This window comes from Vidua macroura, assembly GCF_024509145.1.
Source record: "Vidua macroura isolate BioBank_ID:100142 chromosome W unlocalized genomic scaffold, ASM2450914v1 whyW_random_scaffold_38, whole genome shotgun sequence".
Classification (NCBI taxonomy): domain Eukaryota; kingdom Metazoa; phylum Chordata; class Aves; order Passeriformes; family Viduidae; genus Vidua; species Vidua macroura.
The window spans coordinates 4,866,852-4,882,936 of record NW_026530535.1 but is presented as its reverse complement, the minus strand read 5'-3'; the positions used below and the strand labels follow the sequence as shown (position 1 = coordinate 4,882,936).

The following is a 16,085-nucleotide window of genomic DNA, read 5'->3' as shown; positions in this document are numbered from 1 at the left end:
GGGAAGGTATCTTTTCATGGATGATCTATCAGTGCACTAAGTGGAACACCATGGAGCAAGGTATCCAGTACCTGAGAGAATTAGCTGCGCTGGAGGTACTCTATAAGGATTCAAGTAATAAGCAGTCCCCTATAGATCCAGATGAAGCCTAGGGCACACAACCCATGTGGCGGAAGTTCCTATGGAGCACATCATCATCGTACACCAACTCATTGGCGGTGATGTCATGGAAAGAAGAACAAAGAGTGGATAATTTGGTTGCTCAACTGGTAATATGAGGAAAGTCTCTCTTCCTCCCTGTGGGTCTGCATCTCAGCCACAGAAAGACTGTCCAAAGACCTCCAGCAATTTAAAGAGGAAATGTCCTGTGCCCTGCCAGTAAAGGCCAGAGTCTCTGCTATTAAGAGCAAGCACACTCTTGCTCAAGAGAGAGAGGGAACACACCATGAGGTAGGTAACCTGTGCTTTTACCTGCATGACCATGGAGAGGACATGAGGAAGTGGGATGGAAAACCCACCTCTGCCCTAGGAGCCATGGGTATGTGAGTTGAGAGGAAGAACAACCACCATGGGAAATTCTTCAAGGATAAATGCTGCTCCAGTTTCCAGTGGGCAGGTCCTCAGACAGAATGGAAGGTGCTGATGTTACTTCTAATCCTCTTGAAGGGACCTGCAGTTCATCATATTTACAAGTGAGCAATGAATACCATGACCAGAACTAGAGGGGCCAGCCAGGTATAGGAAAGGGACAGTTGGATTTATTAGATTGTGTGGATCTGGTGGCCTGGCACATCAGACCAACAGGAGTATAAGGCTTTAGTTTACACCAGTGCACAATGTACCCTGATGCCGTCAAGATATAGTGGGGCAAAACCCATCTCTATTTCTGGAGTGGCAGGGGGATTCCAACAGCTGACTGTACTGGAAACTGAACTGAGCCTGGCTGAGAATGAATGGCAAAAACACCTGTCCTGGTTTAGGGCAAATTTGGGAGGAAACTTCCAAAGGGGTCCCTCTAGAAAGCAGATTCAAGCGGCCCCTCCCTCTAACTGGTTCAGTAAGATTTCCTTGGAGAAAAGTGGAAAAAAACTGTTTATTTAACAAGCAAAGTATTCACAAGCATTAAAAAAAAATAATAATATTAAACAATAAAACTTCTCACTGTTCTGAAGAGATGGCAAATTCAGAAAGTCCTTTTCGTGGAGTGGGCCACAGGTGTGAGTTCCCTGTGTCTTTCTGGGTTTTCAGTCCAGAGCAAGGCCGATCAGTTCCAAGAAAAAGAAAAGCCACAGTCTGGGGAACTTCTCTGCCTTAGCTAGCTAAAAAAAACTAACTAAAAGCAAAGGAGAGCTCCCTCCCACTGTCCGGGCTGCAGACAACACAGTCTGTGAGTAGGAAAACTCAAGCTCTTATCTCTATGTTTTTTAATACAGCTGCCTCAGACATTCTACCGCTTCTCCTTCTCCCCTCCTTCACTCTCAGATCTAGTTTTAAAGGTGCAAAATTTATTTCTGGGCTAAACAGACAAATGGGGATACAATTCAGCATCATAAAGTCACCACAGGACAACACCCCATCCTTGGCATAGATTACATCAGGAGACAGTATTTTAAGGGCCCAAAGGGGCATTTTTGGGGTTTTGGGATAGCTACTGTGGAGACAAGAGAAAAATAGGCAGCTGAATACCTTGCCTGAACTCTCAGAGGATCAAAGAACAACAGGTAGTGATCACTTGCAATACACTGATGACATAATCATATGGGGCAACACAGCAGAGGATGTTTTTAAGAAAGGGGACAAGATAATCCATTTCTGAAGGCTGGTTTTGCCATAAAACAAAGTTAGGTCAAGGGATCTGCCCAGGAAATTCAGTTTTTAGGAGTAAAATAGCAAGATGGAACAGTACAATAGACTGGTAAAAACCATATTGAAAGCAATAGGTGGTGGGACCTTCAAACACTGGGATCTACATTTAGCAAGAGCCACCTGGTTAATTAACACAAGAGGGTCTATCAATCAAGCTGGCCCTGCCCAATCAAAACATCCACATGCCTATGAGGAATGTGTTAGGGAAGAGTTTGGATTAGTCCTGCCTCAAGGAAAAGCAAACCCATTCATGGGATTGTTTTTGCTCAAAGACTCGAGTTCACTTGGTGGGTAATGCAGAGGGATGGGGAAACACAATGTGTACCTCAATGAGATTTGATATTTGGGTGAGAACAGCCTGTAATGTTGAATTGTATAATATTGGTTACTGAATGACACTGCACACTGTATGTCATAACTCAAATGGACTGCTGCAGATACACAAGTCATGAGCTCCTGATGCAGCAACCAGCTGATAGCACACAAGCCCTCCTTCCCTGGAAGACATCTAGGACAGATAGAACCCACATTCATGGACTAAATGAACTGAACACACATCTTGGAAGGACAGCCATTGTCTAAGGGAATGATACCCATGCTTGTGTGTGTATATATACATATAGAATTATATATATTTGGAAGTTGCAGGATCTGGACATGACATAGATGATATAGAATAAAGGGTAGATAATGTCCTAGCTCCAGCCAGGACAAGGTTAATTTTCGCAGCAGCCAGGAGAGGCATAGCCAGACCCTGAGGTTATTAGATACTACCTCACGCCATGTACTGGAGGGATAGAAGGCAGTGGTGTTTTTCTCTCTATTAGTATTGCTGTTGTTACTGTTCATTTTCTTATTTTATTGCTGTTTCTAGTAAATTGTTCATTTCACAACCTGTGATCTTTTTGTGCCTCCAATTCTCCTCTCCATCCCACCACAGGAGGAGGGAGCAAGCAGCGCATGGTCTGAAATGTTTCAGTGGGAATAATAAATTGGGGGATACCATTCCTAAAGGACAAGAACTGGTCTTTCAAAAAAGTGACAAATAATTCTCTATAGAGGACTTATTAACATGACTAGTTGCCTCAAGAGACAGCCATTTGACACTTACTGTTCAAATTCAATAGATGATGGTAATGTTTCTTCTGTTATATAAATCTAAGTTTTTAACAAAAGTTGAGCTTCAATGCCTTTTCTGCTTAGCATTTTTAATAACTTATGGTCACAAAAAACCCAAACAAACCACATGAGAGATTAGGCAGAGATCTCACTGAAGTAGCTATATCATTAAGAACTGACAAAGCCTTCAAACATTTGTGTATGGGCATTTTGTTACCACATTAATAACAAATTAGAAGGGATTTAGATAATAGCTACAAGACACTGGAAAAGGGATAAAAGAAGCCTTAGCCTATCAAGCTTAACACATCACTGAAAGGCATTCAGCTATGGTGGCACAAGTATTGGCAGAGTTAATATTCTGCAAGAGAAGTAAGTAATTAGGAGCACAGAGCTGAAATTCGGTTTTCGTCAATATCTTATAACATGCCCATTCTTTTAATAAAGGTGAGTGCTTTCACAGATATTCTAGCCAAGATCAGCAAACATTTGCACACCAGTGTAGCTTATACCCGTGAATTAGAGGGTTATACAAGCAGACTTTATGCAAGACCAAATGCATATTCACAGAATGCATTTTAAGTCAAAGCTACTCCATTGCATAGCTATTGTTTTGACAAGGCCAAAGAGGGTACTGCAAAAGAGAATATTATTCACAGCCTTTGCCTACATCTGACAGCAAAAGGTTTCTAGCTGTAGAGATGCCTAAGGATTAATTTAAAACCAAGCATTTTTGCCCAATGTCTATCACACAAGAATTGACCCAAGTGGCACAATTTACTAAACATTGGTCCTTACACTGTTCCAATACTCTGGCAAAGAGTTTTGCATCTTAACACCTCCAAATATTTTGCTACAACAAATATGAAAACATATGCCTTAAATACTTTAACTATGATACATATCTTAACTTGGGGAAGAGTCACATAGCTATTGCAAACATGTCCCTACTGCTATCAACTTAAGTTTCTTCTCCCAAGCAAAAGCCCTTTACCCAAATTTCTCAATTACTTGTATCATCTTAAGAAAACAAAACAGCCCAATGGAAATTCATCATGTCATGTTTTAATACTAAAACCTTAAGAAGTGAGACACAACCCGCTTGCCAGGCAGCCTTCTCTGAGATTAACAAATACTACAGTATCTGAAAGTGTCACCCACTTAAGACAGCCCTTTTACATTCCCCTTGTTTTCCATGTGATGGCCTCAATTAAAAAATCCCAAACATCCAGAAAGCCTGAAAGTCCCATTTCTTCAAGTCAAGCAAGATTCCAAAATATCATACATGCATCCCAATTCGGTAGCTTTAGCATTTTTCTCCTGTCAGGATCCATCCCCGTACGGGCCATCAATTGTCAGCATCAGTGCTTGGCACCAATCGATGGCAGACAGAAACTGACTGTCACCCTTAGCTTATTGCCTTACTGTAAAACTTTTATACCTTCTCTCTGTGAGTTCCCAGGGGCAGCTTCTCTCAACTCTGACTCCTTTTCTCTTTCTTCCACACAGCTGGCTCACTTCTTCCTGTCCCTATCACGACCGCCTAACCCTATCTGTCCCTAGCAGACTGCCTGACCCTTGCTCCTCACAGCAGCACAGCCAACTAACTCCAACTCTCCTCTCAACCAGCTAACCCACTCTTTTATAACACCCATCCTTACTGGACACAGCTGTGACCTATTAAAGGCAAGGCTGTTCCTCCTCTTTGGTAATTAGTACAGATGCAACTCCTCAGGGGTAAGATTGCCTTCAGCACTGTCTCTATTCTCCTACAATCCATCTTCCCACAGTCTCCTATTTGTAGGATGCTTAGGGCAGATATTTATGCATTTAAAATATTTCAGAAAATGTGGAGATAGGCAATCAATTTGCTTCATCTTGGCTACTAGTGCTTTGGGAGAAGGTACACAGTGCCAAATTACTATTAAACTGATCTGGTGAGATGAGACATTCAGTCAATACCACAACAATTTAGTAATTGCAATTCTTCTAACTCAAAATGCTGGATAAACACTAAAGTTTTAAAAAATGAAGTAGCACTCTGGAAATAGGAAGCTAATTTTGTGTATATGCACACATCCGATGACACACAGCCCAAATTATAAGAGGACATGCTATATTATGAGTCACATGACCTCTAGTCCAGCCACACTGCAGTTCATCTGTAACTGCTATGTTTCCAACTAACTCAGATACCCTTCAGTTCGAGATAATATCTTGGCTCTTTAGCCTATACTACACATTACGATGACTATATGATGATGGCCATAAACTACACAGCCAAGCTGGATGTCAAAGAAGAGAATAAGTTCTGTAAGCATTTTTTTCTGGCATTTCCTACCCTCTAGATGTAAAATTAATATCATGGATTACAACTAAAGTGTTATTAAAAAGAAAACAGTGTGAATATATCACTATGTAAAATAACAGGCAGAGTAAACATGACTTCAGAAACAGTAAGGTAAAAACATGTTTGAGCTTTTGAGAAGTTACAGACGTGGTCCCACACTCAGACACTGGCAGAACATCACTGCAATAGCAGAGATCTTAAGGATTTACCAGGCAAACAAAATATCAAGAAAACCCTTCTAACACTACAGAGTCAAAAGCTTCCATTAATTTCCATAATATAAACCATATCTAAAGCTCTGCACATGCTTTTAGTTATTATCTCTTGAACAAACTTGCAAGAAATCTCAAGAGGCACAATTCTTCACATTGCTATCCATGAAAAAGTCACGTTTTATTTTACCTTATCCAAGGATCACTCTGTGCAGACTCATGGAAATAGAGCCAAACAATGAATTATGCAAACTGACAGTGCTCAATCTTTCCAAATGGAAAGCTTTCTATTTTTATCCTCATGGCAGAGGCAGGGTCTCCTCTTGCCATACAACAGAACCTAAGTGGACACAATCTTCTAGTCTCAGGTAGTATTAGAAGTGGAAACCATTCTCTGTGCTTCTTAGTATATGCAATATCCCTACTTGGATCAGAGGAGTCCTAGGGGAAGGGCTGGAAGCTGGCTACCATCATTATTTTGCCTGTTGCCTCCTGAAGCCAGGCAGATGTCCAAAAGAGTGTACAGTCTAGGAGGTTCTGTGGGTCCCACAGACCCAACCATCCAAAAACCTACATGCAACAGCAGAGTGAGGATCAGTCAGGTATTCCCCAGGCCTGAGAGTTAGAGATCATAAAGTATGCTTATGATCCATAAACCAACATCAGATGTTTCTTGCCTTCCTGCCTACAGACATCTTAATATCTCTTTCACTTTGGAGATAGCCAACAATAAGTGATCCTATCCTACAGATAGGTGGGTTGCTTACTAGCATCAACAATACCTAAAGAAAACAAAAATAGAAGCTTAATTACACTGAGAGAGAAGCTTTGTAGCACCTTGCAATGCAGAGGCCTGCAGAAGGCAGCTTTTATGCTCAGAGTACCACACATTTGTTCCTTGGCACCAAGAAATATTTTTGTGGAGTTGTGTTCTACTAGTTACAACTTCTATTTGCTTAATTTTAAGCTCTCTAGAAAGCATCTTATAAGACCAAAACTTTTAAGCATGGTGCTCATACTTGCCATCAGTTATCTTTAAGTTCCATATCAATTCACTGCTCTGAAAAAAAAAATTATTCTCACATATTGCAAGTTGCTTTGAAATCAAAACAAATCACTTGGAAGAAACTGAGATCCAACAATACAGAACTCTAAGCAGCACACAGTTAACACGTTAGAAAAAGCAGGGAAAGCAATGCTTTAACAAGTATTTAGCCCCCAAATTACTTGAAAAAACTAAGCATAATGCTTGGGTTCCTCCCTCCCCCATTTGTTTCAAGATTTGCTCCTTCATATAGCAAAAATACCTTATGAAATAAATTGTCCTAGGAACTACCAAATTCTAACAGTGCAGTTCATTCTTCTTGTTTCCTTGACACAGCAAACTTGGTCAAACTGTGCTTCTGGGCAGCACTACACATCTAATAATGAAGTTTCTATTTATATAATTTCTCACTTGCACCTTCCCTGAAATATTGGCTTCCAGCACAAGAATGGGAGGTCATCAGTGTATGAAATAACTGAACTCCTTCCTTGAGGGTGGTGATCTGGAACCTGAGCAAAGGGTTGCCCAAAACATTATTCCCAGTCATAATGAATAGCTACATAAAGTCACTAGATAAGGCAAAGATTAACAGGGATAAGGACAGCCATTTAGAAACATCTGGGCTTGTGACAACCTTCACTGCAGATGTACACTTTTAGCTGACTGCATGAAGGGGGCTTGCAGTTCAGGACTGCTCCTATCCCTCACTGATACAACCTGCTCTCCACAAAGTGGTTGTTTCTGAAGACTGCTGCCCTTTCCATCTAGCTAGGAGGTCCTAAACTATGAAGTACTGCAGTAAACCTGAGCATGCTATATTAGTTTATAAAATATGCTTAGATGCTGTGCTTGAATTTTTAACAAGTCCCCAACCTTTATTGTAGACAGCACTAAGATACTGATAATCTACCATTTAAACAAACATCCAGGGGGACAGGTTTTCTGCTTCAATTTATCAAATACTGGTTACAGGATTAGCAACTGAAAGCAGAATCTGTTGATATGTTGAACCAGCCTTTAACAACAGTAGCTCCTGCCAAAAAGGTACAAAGAGAACACTTCCCTCATTTCAGTTTATTCAGCTAGTTCAACAACCCAGAGAAAAAAAGTCATATTTATTCAAGAAAAAACAACCTGTCAAAAAGTTCAAGTGTTTCATGAGCACAAATCAAGCATTTGTATTCCAAATCAACTGGCATCAACACCTTATTAAGGTCACATTAAATACAGGCTTTTCTCAAAACATTTATACTTTAGCTTAACTAGAAGCCTTTGTACTTCCCTTCCAGTTCCTACCCTCAAACCACACCTCAAGTGGAAGAAATTTCCCAAACTCTCATTGCCACAAAGTTTAAAAAAGTTACAGATTGCGTATTTCTAATCCCGCTTACCTAATCTTAGAAAACTAAAAAGACAAAACAAGATGAAGCTAAATATTTCATCAAGTCAAGAAATCTGAAAAACAAATCAGATGCTGATCTAAACTAGTGCTCACCTTGCATATACTATGAATATATCATAGAAGTCACCCCACAAGATTAATATCCAACTTTATTTCTAAATGATTCAGCAAGCCAAGTCTAACACATCTAAAAGTTTGCATGAAGGCCCAATACAAAGTAAGTCAACAACATCACTTCTCGGAACCACAGGACTCCTTCTCCCTAGTGACAGAACAAGGATCTAAAAATCACTTTTCAGTATCTAAGATGCATAACCAAAGACCTAACACTACCAAAACAAAACCCACCATGCGCAGCTCCTCATGGAGGGAAGGTGAGACAGAAACAACATATGAGAGACTTGAGCCATGATGCTTGAAGAGAATTCCTCTGCTGTGGAGGGGTGAAGGCATCACGAGACCTTCATCTCCCACTCTCAAAATAAGCATCACAGGACTGGTCAGAAGGATTTACAAGAAAGGTACAACATTTCAAGGACATAAAATACCAAAAGAGATATCACATTCATAATACTGAGGTAAGGCAATTGGCAACCTTGCCTAAAGTCTACACTTGTTAATGCACATCCCTGGATTATTTCATAGGTTGTTTTAACTTCTTTCCAAGAACAATTACATACACATAGTCCCCAAGCAAAAAATATTTTGATCCATTGTGATTTCTTTGGAAAATAATGGATGAGCAATGTAAGTGCAGGAAGAGGCTGTCAAACCATTCAGATGTAAAAATGGCCCAATTACCAACCCAAAACTAGAGCAATTTCCAGAATAAGTAATAATGGAGGCGAGTCTAAGAATATACCTATCACACCTACAGGAGCATGTCCACCAACTCATTACAAAAAGCAAGCCTTGTGCCAAAGCCTTCACTTCCTTCTAAATAATGAAGCCAAACGGAACACAAATGTATTATTCCACATGCTACAAGTTAATTCTGGGTTTGTGTAACAAAGCTCTTAAACCTTGACCCAGCATTGTGGTTTAAGCCCATCTGGAAATAAAGCACCATGCAGTCCCTTGCTCAACCCCCCCCCATCCCACTGTGGTGGAATGGGGAGGAGAATCAAAGTAAAACTTGTAGGTTGAGATAAGAACAGTTTAATAATTGAAAAGAAAGTAAAATACAGTAATCATGGTAAATGATGATAAAAACGATAATTAAAAGGGAAAAAACAAGTGATGCACAATACAGTTGCTCACCACCTGCTGACAGATGCCAGACACCCCCCCTTCCTGAACCCAGATTGGCCACCCTTCTGGGTAACTCCCCACAGTTTATATACTGGTCATGACATTCTAAGGTATGGAATATCCCTTTGGCCAGTTCGGGTCACCTGTCCTGGCTGTGCTCCCTCCCAGTTTCTTTTGTGAACCTCCTCGCTGGCAGAGCATGAGATAAGGAAAAAAAGGCCTTGACTTAGGATAAACACAACTTTGCAAAAAAACTAACACACTGGTGTGTTATTAACACCATTCTCATCCTGAATCCAAAACACAGCACTGTAACAGCTACTGAGAAAAAATTAACTCCATCCCAGTTGAATCCAGGACACCCAGAGAGACCAAGATGCATGTCAGCCAAGCAAAGAAATTATCCCGAAATTTATTTCGGTTTGACAGAAATCAAAGGGCACGAAACAAGAGACACAGGAGCCCCTACTAAAACAATAACTCCTGGGAGAAGGGAGCTGAAGGGGACATCATTTTGCTAGAGACCAAGCAGACATCAAGTGGAAAGGGGTTTGCCCAATGCAACATATCTCCTGCAGGCACTATGGCTTTTCAATTGCTTCCTTTAAGAAAAATAATGGAATTCCTCCTCCAATTGTTTTGAGAATTTAAGTTTCCCCCCTTTTCTGGGACAGCAGTGCCAGATTTCTTGCTCACTGTATTTACAAGAGAACCACAAACACATTTTCAGATTAACAGGAAGACTCAGAGACAAATGCTTTTCTTTACCTTCACCAATTATGTGTTGCTCTAACCCTTTGAGGGCTGCCCTCTAGAAATTTGGAGAGGAAGAAAAGGAAACCAGAGGGGAAAAAATCATAAAAAACAATAATGAAGTCCACGAAGTTTTGAAAAAAAAAAACCTCACAGCTCTTATATTGAGTTAGTCATCCTACACAGGATGCACCTACATGACAAAGCTATCAAGGGAAGCCCCTTTGAAATAAACACAAACAGACTAGAGCCAAGAGAACAAACTTGGGGTTGAAAGGGAAGAAATTGCTCTCTGCCATGAGGTACCTGCGTTTCTTTGGGGTTGAAATTGAGAAATAACAGAACAGAGATAGCTATAACACGGCCTCCTCTTCCCAGAGGGCACCCTAAGAGAAGAGGCCCTGCAGGCCCCCAGCCAGCCTGCCCTGCAGATCGTCCCCCCGCCGCCGGCAGCGGGCGGGGAAGGGCAGCTCGCAGGGCACTATGGGCACCGAGCCCTGCCTTCCCTCCTTCCGTAGGCCCCGGCCCCCTCCCGCGGAGGGTGGAGGAGCTGACAGTGACCGCAAACCCGCCGCGGCCCCTCCGAACCCGACAAAGAGGCCCGGCAGGCGGCGAGGGGAATGGTGCAAGCCCCGGCGGCAGCTCGCCGGTACATCCGCGGCGGCGGGAGGCCCGGTCCGACGGCGGAGCGGGGAAAAGCCGTACCTTGAAGTAACCGCCCTCGTAGAGGGTGTTGGGGGGCCCGAAGATCGCCACCTCCCAGTTGTAGAGGTCGGATTCGTCGACCAGGGTGATGCGGAAGCCCTCCACCGGCTCCTCCTGCAGCGACTTCAGCTCCAGCATCAGCGCTTTCTGTGAGCTGCTCATCTGCTGCTGGGCCATGGCGCGGCGCGGCCCGCGCGGCCCCCGCCGCCCAGGCTGCTGCGGCCGCTGCCCCGCCGCCGTCGCGATGCCCGACAGGCCCCCCGCCCCGCGCTAACAGCTGTCGCCGCGGCCACTTCCTTTTGTGACGGCGCCCACTCGCATCTGACCTCAGCGCGGCGCGCCCCGCCGCACGGCAAGCCCCGCCCCGCCCTTACCGGAGCACTTAAAGGGGAAGCGCTCTCCGCCACACCGTTTGTGGAATGCGTGGGTGTGTGGTTCCTGGCGTTGCAGCAGCCCTTACGGGGCAGGCCCACATGTCGTGTAAGGAAAGTTGGGTGGAGAGCTATGAGTGGGATGGAGGGGGCGGTTTTCTGTGAGAGTCATGGGTGGGGTACGGCCAGTCCGTGCTGCTGCACTGATAGACATTCACGGTCAAAAAAAGAACAGCTTTTGTACAAAGGATGGGTTTTGAGGAGCGACCTTGCATGACCCAGGGTCCCCTAAAAATCCTGCAGCAACCCCCCAAGCAGCAGTGTGTCAGGAAAATTAATCGACAAACACCAGAGTTTTATGTCCAAAAAGGAGACAGAAAAGTCCTGTAACTTTATTTGAATAAATGGAGAGGCCATGGGGCATTTCCCCTGGGGTCTCTCAAAAATTTTAGGGGATGCAGCCTACTTTTTATCCTAATTTCCCAGCCACATTTCCCTTTCTCTTTCCTCATTGGCTGACGTACTTAAGAAGTACAGACTTCCTGTGAAAAACGCCAATCACTTGGTTTTAAAAATTTTTACAGTTTAATAATAATAAAATGGTTATAAAAATAGTAATACAATTAGAGTAATAAAAATTTAGAGTTAGGACAATTACAAGACAATAAAAAGCAAAGAATTACGGACGTCCGGATGCTCTCGGGCACTTAAGCCACAACAAGCATGCCCTGTGAACAAAGGAATAACCTTAAAAGCAATAGCCTGTTGCATATACAAAACACTTCATGATTATGCATATATTTTATTTAAAACAAGAACTTCATCTGGTACTTGTCAAAAAGTTTCTGTTAATTCCCAGGCACCTTTGAGTCTAAGTCAGGCTTGAAGAAGTTTGTTTCTGTTGATAAGGAAAGCCATAAATTCCTCTCCTCTGGAAAATTTAGGGGTTTCTGTAATTGTTATCCTTGTGCAAAGAATTCCTTGATTATCTCATCTCTTTCTTGAGATAGTTAGAAAGTATCTTACATAGTATAGTTTCTATTTTAACATTGTGTTATAACCTAAAAATACATTCAACACACTACTTGAGAGAATTAATACAGCATAACTTTCCAACATTACACATATAATATTCATTGTAACTATTGCAAAAAGCCAATCATAAAATATGCATTTTTCACACTTCCAAAAACACCTAAGACCCCTTCTAATGTATACCATCCCCCCTTTTTATTTTTCTTTGTCTCTGTTCTTTTTCTCTAAATCCAGAGATTTAACACAGTCTTGAGTGAGTAAGAGTCTGTGCCAATTAGTGGAATTCATATGGAATTTATGGTTTCCCCCATTGCTTCTTTCACCTATCAGTATATGGCCTTATCTACCATCAGACCAACAGTTTGTAAAGACACCTCCTTCTCATTCCTTTCAAGTAGGAGAGGAACAGGCAGTTATCTCTCTCCCACTGGTGTTGTTTTCACTTGGCTCCACAGATGTGTGAGGCTCTACAAGCAGAAAATACAGTTTCAATCCTTCCTTCCATTTTTTGGTATGATTAAGGGAGGAAAACGTTTGTGGAATTGGCAAGGTACATCGACCTGTGAATGTGAGCAAGCACCTCAGACCATGCTTGTAATCTCCTATTCCTTATTCAGACTTTAACAAGTGATATTATTAACTATATTATTTATTGTAAAAATAAGTAACTTTTTTTTTTTAATTTATTATGCAGGAGGAGGACAAATAGCATAGCACAACCCCAGATGGTGAGACTCTGGGTTTCACTTCTGGAAATGTTAATGCATGCACCTGGCTTGGCAGCACAAAGGACCCCACAGCTGTATAAGAAATGTCTGGCATGGAAATGTAGTTGCAAGCTAGACATCTTATCTCAGCCAGGACAGGAGAAGTAATAAGGATGTAACAGCCCTGACAGAAAAACTGATGCCTATTTCTTAATAAAGAATTAATGTGGTTCTAGCAGGATTAATTTAAATAACTAATAGGCTGTGATGAGTTCTAAACTAATTGTAATGTCCCCCAAAATGTCAGAGTTATTTGAAGGAAATCTCTGTTGTTTGTGGACTTGCAGCCAAATAAAATTGGAGGTGAATAAAAGTGAAAATCACCTAATGCCTTAATATAAATCTGTGGCATTGGATTACATGGAGTCCAGGGATGAAATGGTAAAAGACTCTGAGATGCTGCTATATAGATAGGGATTGGGGAGTGTTTATTTGAGAGATTGCCACGCTGGAGTGAGCTCAGATTTACAGAAAGTTGCTTAATTCTGTTCTCATATCCTCAGCCTGGGGGCTGGAGGGCTAAATCACATACACTTGCATGGCTGAAATGCTGTTTGTTGGAGGAGCTCCTTAGCAGCCAGGCTGTACTGCACTGGGTGGTTTTTTTTCTGGTAGGAGCTCAGACCCGTATTCTTTTTATTTATGTCTTAGAATACAATAGAATAGCATATACTATAATAGTTCATTTGGAAGGTACCTACAACAGTCATCTAATCCAACTGCCTGACCACTTCAGGGCTGACCAAAAGTTAAAGCATTTTGATACCCAAATGCCTCAAACACTGACAGACATGGAGCATCAACCACCTCTCTAGGAAGCCTGTTCCAATGTCTGTCCACCTTCTCTGCAAATAAATGCTTCTGAATGTCAAGTCTATGATGCCGTTGAGCAGGACGGGAACAGAGAACTCCAGATCAGAAGGCTAAGAAAATGAACTCTGATTTATTTCAAATGTACCACTATATATATAGAGAACATCGAGAAGACTAATTTAATTGGTCTTATAGTAAAAACATGTCACACCATTAGTGTGCAGTGAATGATGCACAGTAGCAGAACATATCTATAAACAATGTGAATAACAAGATAGATTAGAGAATTATTTACATTCTTTCCCAACTGCTTCCCAGGCTCTTGCCTGGTTAGAAAACCTTTCTCTTTCTCTCTGACTGAGCTGAGAATACTCACAAGTCTAAACTTCCCCTGATGCAGTTTTGAACCATTTCCACAGATCCTGCTGTATACCAGGGAGAAGAGCTCAGCACCTCCCTCTCCACTTCCCCTCCTCAGGAATCTGCAGAGAGCCATGAGGTCACCCCTCAGCCTCCTTTTCTCCAAAGTAGACAAACCCAGAGCCCTCAGCTGATCCTTGCAGGACATTCCTTCCAGCCCTTTCACCAACTTTGTTGCCTTCTCCTGGATGCATTCACATCCTCCTTAAATTGTCTTGGGTTGATGGACATAATGTTTTGTCAATACAGGATCAGGTTGACTGGCAGGATATGTGGGCTGGTGTGGTAGATAGGGACAGGCGAACGGAAGATCTCGGGATGTGACGGAAAGCTAGACCCTTCCCCCCTTCTTCCTGCTATAGTTAATCAATCACCCCCGAAGCATGCAGCCTCTCCTTAACTCAGTAGTTTTCCACTCCTTACTAACCCCAGCCAGACCCACCATCCCCTTCTGACGTAGTGAAGCCCCCTTGACTATTTAACCCCATGAGATAAGATAATAAACGCCATTTGACCATCCACCACATTGGTGTCTGTGCATGTCTGTGGCCCGAGTGATCCGGGCGAGGCCGGGTTGCCGTGCTGTGTCTTGAAACCAGGTCGCCCGCCTTCTCATCAGAAGGCGATATATGGTGCCGAAACTCGGGAGTGGAAAGGGAGAAGAGAAACCCTCGGGTAGCGGGAATCTCCTGGACGAGAGACAGCGGCCAGAACGGCCAAGCCGATTCTAGGCGGGGGAGACGTCCCCGGACCAGCGATCCACATGGAGGCCATCGCGAAGGTCGTGAGTTCGATTTATAAGCAGTGGGGAATTAAGTGTAAGCTCAAGGATTTTTACCTCGCTATTGCGAGACTCCTTGAGCTCGGGACGATTGAACGTCCCGTGGATATATTACACCCGGAGGTGTGGGGGAGATGTACGGCCGCATTAGCCGAGGAAACAAAAACCTCAGGCAGCGGGAAAAGCCTTAAGGCGTGGGGAAAGGTCGAGCGGGCCCTGCGCGAGGCGTTAGAGGAACAAGAAACATGGAGCACGGCGAGCGCATGTTTATTAGCTACAGCCAAACTGGGGGTAGGAGCGGCAACGCAAACCGCCCCCGACAGCGAGGTACCCAGGAGCGGGGACCCGGGGGGATCGGGCGCGTTCCCCCCCTCCCCGAGCCCGAGCCCAACCCCCCCCGCGGGACTTCCCGAAAAACTCGCGGACCCCCCATACGTCCCTTCACCACGGATCGGCGACTCGGCGCCGGGGGCGCGGCAGCGCGCGCAGTCCGTTTGGGAGGAATTGGCGAGGGAAGCCAGAGACGCGGGAAACACGGCTCGGGAGGAGACGCCGGCAGCACCCCCGCCCTACCCAGCCGAACATGGCGCCGGCGACCCAGAGGCTGGGCGGGGCGCGCATGCTCCCTGCGGGAAGACCCCAAATACCCGGATTCTCGCTAGTGCGCAGCCGCGAGGAAAGGAGGAGGAGGGGGGCGGCAGAGAGCGCATGCCCAATCAGGAGCCGTGCTCAAAGCTGCTACCATTTAAGGGAGAGACCTCCCCCTGCGGGCGGCAGGGCAAGCCCAGGGGATGGGAGCGGCACCACCCCCGAAGGGAGGGGGAGGGACGAGGCCGGAGCTGCACGAAAAGGCACCGGGACCCGGAAACGCGCTGGCACTCGACTTCCGGCTCTGAGTCGAGCTCCACCAGCTCCGACAGCTTGGGAGAGCTGACGGACGCTGACGGGGACTCAGAAACGGAAAAAGCGGAGCTAACGCGGTTTGAAACAAAACCAAATAAAGCCTTAAGCCACATCGAAAGGCAATCACAATGCGAACCAGCCCAGTTTACCGACTGGGCTAGAATAAAGATAGCTTGTACAAAGTGGGCTCCCTCAGGGGCAGTAAAAGCCTTCCCGGTGAGGATCACCGGACCAGAGGGAAACCAACAACGGATATATAATCTGGTAAACCCCAAAGGGCAGCCATGCGCAG

General features: G+C 44.0%; 1 protein-coding gene across 1 annotated transcript in view; it reads right to left on the bottom strand.

Moving 5' to 3' along the window:
- LOC128822743 (ubiquitin-conjugating enzyme E2 R2) overlaps nt 1–10,939 on the bottom strand; it is a 134,979-nt gene extending 124,040 nt beyond the window's left edge. Inside the window, exon 1 of the mRNA XM_054004555.1 lies at nt 10,704–10,939. Coding sequence (XP_053860530.1) covers nt 10,704–10,880 — 177 coding nt within the window. The 5' untranslated portion in view covers nt 10,881–10,939. The remainder of the gene's footprint in view (nt 1–10,703) is intronic.
- Nucleotides 10,940–16,085: the final 5,146 nt, after the last annotated feature.